This window comes from Tigriopus californicus, chromosome 4, assembly GCF_007210705.1.
Source record: "Tigriopus californicus strain San Diego chromosome 4, Tcal_SD_v2.1, whole genome shotgun sequence".
Lineage (NCBI taxonomy): Eukaryota > Metazoa > Arthropoda > Copepoda > Harpacticoida > Harpacticidae > Tigriopus > Tigriopus californicus.
This window is the reverse complement of record NC_081443.1, coordinates 12936236-12941555: the sequence shown is the minus strand read 5'-3', so window position 1 is coordinate 12941555 and position 5320 is coordinate 12936236. Positions and strand designations below refer to the sequence as shown.

The 5320-nt window shown below is 41.6% G+C and overlaps 1 protein-coding gene across 1 annotated transcript; it reads right to left on the bottom strand.

The window, feature by feature from the left end:
- Nucleotides 1-605: 605 nt before the first annotated feature.
- On the bottom strand, nucleotides 606-4494 carry LOC131879002 (solute carrier family 12 member 2-like). The gene is made up of 11 exons (XM_059225190.1): nucleotides 4330-4494; nucleotides 4151-4258; nucleotides 4004-4075; nucleotides 3864-3939; nucleotides 3324-3800; nucleotides 2883-3256; nucleotides 2109-2810; nucleotides 1899-2043; nucleotides 1241-1814; nucleotides 947-1174; nucleotides 606-877 (listed from the first exon to the last, which is right to left on the bottom strand). The coding sequence occupies exons 1-11, from the start codon at nucleotides 4414-4416 to the stop codon at nucleotides 739-741; spliced, it is 2982 nt and encodes a 993-aa protein (XP_059081173.1). The 5' UTR covers nucleotides 4417-4494; the 3' UTR covers nucleotides 606-738.
- Nucleotides 4495-5320: the final 826 nt, after the last annotated feature.

Below are 5320 nucleotides of genomic sequence, written 5' to 3'. Positions count from 1 at the left end.
CATCAGCGACGGGAGTTGACAAAGGATCTGTTCAATCTGGCCCATCCACTCTATTGCAATAACCAAGATTTTCATCACTTACGTCTACCTACCTGTCTTTGTACTATCTGCAACTCACCTCTTACCTTTTTTCATGTGCATTGAACCAGTTCTATTCATACTCATTGTGATATCACTTTCTAGTCAACTATTTTATTGCCTTTACCTTCTTGACATTTTTTCTTGTTTTATCAACAAACCTTTGTATAATGTATATACATCGGATTTTATTTTATAGTTAGTTTTTACGCCATGACATGACCAAGAGTCGCAATAAAAGATTATAAAGATGTATTTGATGTTCATGGTTAATGCATTTATTATTTTGAATTTTAAAGTTAATGCAGAAATATTCGGTATATGAACAGAGTTATGTATTAAACGATTCTTATTTACTAAAAAACACTTAAATGCAGTATACAGCATGGGCAATCTTGATTTATTGATACTAGAGCTACTGTCTTAATTCAACACAACAGCCTAACTTGGCGTGCAAAGGAAAGCCATGTCGTTTCCCACCTTAAGAGTCCCTGATTTGTCAAAGGCCGAGTAATACATGTACAGAGTTCGCCGAAAGAGAAATGGTTTTATTTGACAAGGTGCATTTGAGTTTATATCATAACATCTGGGAAACATTTGTCTGACTAAGTTGAGTTTGACTTTCAGTTGTGCTGTTGGAGGTACGTATGTGAAGCTAGTTTAAGAATAGAAGGTTAGCACCGAAGTTTGATTGCCTCGGACAAACAGGAATGGCATGGCCATATCGCAAGACATAATTTCCAACCAACTCATATACAAGGAAGAGCATATGAAATCCGGTCTGGGCATGGGGAGAGTCCTAAAATTGTGCAAACGTCAAGACAATAGAATAGTTGTTTGATCATGGAAAGCCTCTAAAAGTACTTACATGACCACCAATTGAGAGCCCTCCGATTGTTCTCGCACTATTTCCGCTAATCGTAGATATCGATTGGATCGTCCTTTGTGTTCCAATAATTGATTGATCGGTGTGTCTGCTCTATTGCAGATTTTTTCAAATCTGGCGTGACTATCTTCTTTGGCCTCAGTGGTGACATCCGGGATAATAGTCACATCCGTACAAGGAATACGGAATTTTTCCAACAAATCGGACATACTGTAATCAGATGACAATCAACAATGGCACTTATAAACCCTCATACAACATTGCCAATCTACTTACTTTTTAGTCTCGCTGTCCAAGTCGTCAACTTTGGATCCCAAGGCAAAAACGCGCAGCTGACATTCGCCGAACTGTTTGCGCGTCTTCAAAATCACAGGGAGGAGAAGGGTGAGTCCTCCGTCATCGTAAAGCCACCAAATATCGATCACGCCCTGTTGCTTCTTCCGCTTGAAAATATTAATATCGTCCAGAACTGCACTTGGCACGAGATTTCCATCTTGGCCTGTGAAGATGGACCGGCGTTTACTTCTATGACGTCTCCGTTTGTCGTCAAGATCGTTGCCAAGAAACTTTGGGATCTTCAGCGTCATTCCCGTGTCTTTTTCATCGTCGTCGTCATCATCATCGTCACACAATCCATCGTCATCCTCTGCATTGGATATTTCGATATCGAGCACTTCTTCATTCTCAAACTTGTTGGAGAAGTCGCAACCACTTGGCAAACGAAGGATACTAAGACCCAAATTCATATCCAGAGCTTCATGAAGAATGTTGTAATACTGGCATGTTCCAGATTCGTCATCGAACCAGTTTTGTTTGTATCCAAGTAATATCATATTGGGAGAAAATTTACCTGTGAAGAAAAGTATTGCAGGTAAGATATTTGATATTTTGTTTGCATGGTTTGCATGGTTGTTATATAAGTGTCTCCTCATACCTAGTCCGGCTAAGCTCATGCAAGACATGGCGCCTTCTTCGAAAGTCCGATCCTTGGCCACAAAATAGAAAGCCTTCATTTTATGTTCAGTAAGCCAATTCGAGGCCACCTCCTTGAGGGATTCGCGTTCTTTGGTTGTTACATCCTGAAAAGTGAAAACTAGTCAAATTGACAAACAATCCCCTTGAGGTACTTGATCCCTTCACTTACATGTTGAATGTCAGCGCACATCAATAGCGATAACTTTTTGGTCAGAAGATTGGCGAAATCCATTAACGGAATGCGATGAGCCGGATTGCCACTGAAGACCAAAACTTTAGGCCTGAAGTTCTTCACGTGATCTGGAGCGTTGGAAAGTTCATGGACATTTTGGAGGGTATTCACGAATTGCTGAGCTTCTGTAGAGCTTCCCCAATGAGCTTCAGGCTTGCGATATTTGATGTAAAAGTACAAGATTCCAACGCAAGCGATTGTGATGAAGGCTGTGATTGGATCCATGAGAAACATAACAGCCACGCAGAGGAAGGTCCCAATCAAAGATACCCATTGATTGTAGTATTTGAATGCCGGGCGCCAACCGGGCGACTTAACCATGGAGGCGTGAAACACCGAGAAGTTGATAAGGGCGTATGCCGCCACAAAAAAGTTGGAGAGCAAACTAGATACAACGTCCAAGTTTCCAATCATGACGCAACCCAAGGCAATGAGGAACGAGAGTACATATCCTCGAATGGGTTCGTTATTCTTCCCATAACCATTGGCGAAGAATCCAATGAGAGGATATAATTTGTCTTTGGCCAAAGCTTGCAACACTCGAGGAGCTCCCACCAAAGACGCAATGGCAGATGAGAGAGTCGCCGCAAAACATCCGGCAAAGACGAGATAACTGGTGTACGAAATCTTGGCCAAGGTCTAAAAGTAAAGACAATTTTGATCAAATATCGGGCTTTGGTATCAACTCCTTGCAAGGCGTGCCGGTTTTACCTGTTGGTCATTGGATGAGCCGTAATCACATTTGCGGAATGTGCAATTGTCGTAGCTGAACACATCAGCAGACTCGTTTCCATTAAGGAAAGCCCTGTATTCTGCAGCGTCTCCAGAGGTCTCAGAAAGGTAGCAACTGCCAATCATGATTGCATAACCAATGTATGTGATATAGGTTAAACCTATGGCTGAAAGAGTGCCCTTTGGAATCGCTTCTGCCGGATCTTTAAGGTCACCTGACAAGTTAGCACCTGCCACAATACCAGTAACAGCCGGGAAGAAGACGCCAAAGACTTGAAAAAAGCCTGGGGCGTTTCCAGGATCATCGTGATCATGATAGTTTGTTGTCATAAAATTATCCGAAAGTGTTTTGGCTGAAAGAAAAAAAACATTTAGTCAAATTTTGTTTGGCGGGTGCAAAGTAAGTTAATGAAGTATTACCGGAGTAGCCTACAAATCCGAACTTGGCTTCGTCTTCAGCAGGAAGAAAGGATCCAACAAAGAAGTCGACTTGGGATAGGATTAAGAGGATCAAAAGGAACGTTTGAACGCGAGTAACCCAACTCATCCCAACGATGGCCAAGACCAAGCAGAAAATCAACAGAGATGCTCCAATCCAACGGACGTCGTTGACTCGCGTGTCAATGTCATCCAGGATGCCGTTGAAGTTGGTTAGGTACTGCTTGAGCATATCTAATAGTGAATCCACGAAGCCGATCAAATACGTTGCCACGGCAATCGAATTGGCGATGGTTAACATGATCCCAATGGCACCACCAAACTCGGCTCCCAATGAACGGGAAATCATATAGTAAATTCCTCCTCCTTTAATCTTGCCATTGGTCGATACGGCCGACATTGATAAAGATGTGATTAATGTGACGACGTTACACAGGGTAATCACGAGAATGGCTTGAACTGGAAGGAGGAGAAAAAAGCGTGAATGAAAACCTCAAAGTGAGTAGCTTGTCGGACTCTTACGGATTCCACATTGTCCCACCACCCAAGACAAGCGGAGAAAGAGCATCACCCCCCAAATGTTTAATACACATGGCATCTGGAACAAGAGCAATACATTTTCAAAGACTCTTTAGCAGTTGTTGATAAACATTTACACTTACGAAGACTCCTTTCATCCACCCCATCTTAAATGCTTGATCATCAACTGGCATATCCTCTCCGACCTCTGGGTCCTGAATATGGTTTAATGATATTTTGTTATGACCAGTTTTTGCAAAGGAGGCTGTGATTTGATAAGGGGGTCTTACCACTGATTTCACATGTCCTGTTTTAAGCTCCTCAATTGTGGGTCGATTTTCGTTAAAGTGTACTGATGACATTCGTCTATAATATCGTTCAGATGGAAATGCCTCGACCTGTTTTGAGCGGTAAAACCGATGAGTAACATGTCAGAAGATAACAAAGGTCGTCAAAGTCTTGATTTTACCGTAATGTTTCTTTCCAAGATTCCAAGTTTATCCCCTTCCTCGGAGTTGCCCGTAGACGTATATCCGGGGTTGGTAATTCCTGCCATGCTGGGTGCTCGGTAACAACTATTTTGAAAAATGGTTACTGTCTCTCTTGTAATGGTTCTCGTTCAAATGGTTTTTCTTTACTGAATTGGTTAGAGTAGAAAGTCTGCTTAATATAGCCTTCCCCAACCATTCGAAAACATGCCCGTCGAAATTGTTTTGATGTTTTTCTTCCGTTGGCATGTATCTCGTTTGTACTTTGACCAAGTTTTGGCGTACGTCTGCTGTACGGCCAAGGCTTTTCTTCCGTTGGCATGTATCTCGTTTGTACTTTGACCAAGTTTTGGCGTACGTACGAACGGTTCTATCTTCGTACGTAATTCAAAGCATTTTGTGGGCCTGCTTCGAGGCATACAATATGTTTTTTTGCGCCTTGAGGAACCTAAACCTGTTCGTCTTCCAGAAGGTAGAGCCAAAAAACCAAGTGCGCCATGGTAGAAATGATGGGCCAAAACAAACCTTTCACGAGGTCTGAACCTGCACAAAGTTTCTTGCCTGACTGGTCTCTAGAACAATCGTGGACGATAAGGGAAGGGGAGTGTCTCATTGCCGTGATAAAACATTGAACTTTCTTTCAAAATTTTTGAGACAATGAACTGAAAATGGCACTAGCATTTTTACACACACCCACATTCCTCATAGACCTTAAGTGAAAATAATCCTTCTTTTTTTGACTCATGGTAAATCGAGTATGTATGACATGCAAAAATCCATAAATGTATAAAAAAACATAAGCAAGACAAGTAACATGTACTACAAAAAGATTTTAGATGTCTTTTGAAGTGTTTAAAACCTATATGACTGAATATTTGCGCCCGAGGTTTTTTGTTTGTTTTTTCACGTTTTATTTTCTAACCGTTGCAGGGAATGTAATCTCCAGAGTTATTAGCATGCAATGTTATGATT

What these genes read in the sequence shown, in the direction of transcription:
- LOC131879002 (XM_059225190.1), bottom strand. Translation starts at nt 4,416, where the DNA reads ATGGCAGGAATTACCAACCCCGGATATACGTCTACGGGCAACTCCGAG. An exon ending in GGTGGGACAATGTGGAATCC is followed by an intron (nt 3,801 to 3,863) that starts GTAAGAGTCCGA and finishes TCCTCCTTCCAG; the next exon opens with TTCAAGCCATTCTCGTGATT. An exon ending in GCTCATCCAATGACCAACAG is followed by an intron (nt 2,811 to 2,882) that starts GTAAAACCGGCA and finishes CTTTACTTTTAG; the next exon opens with ACCTTGGCCAAGATTTCGTA.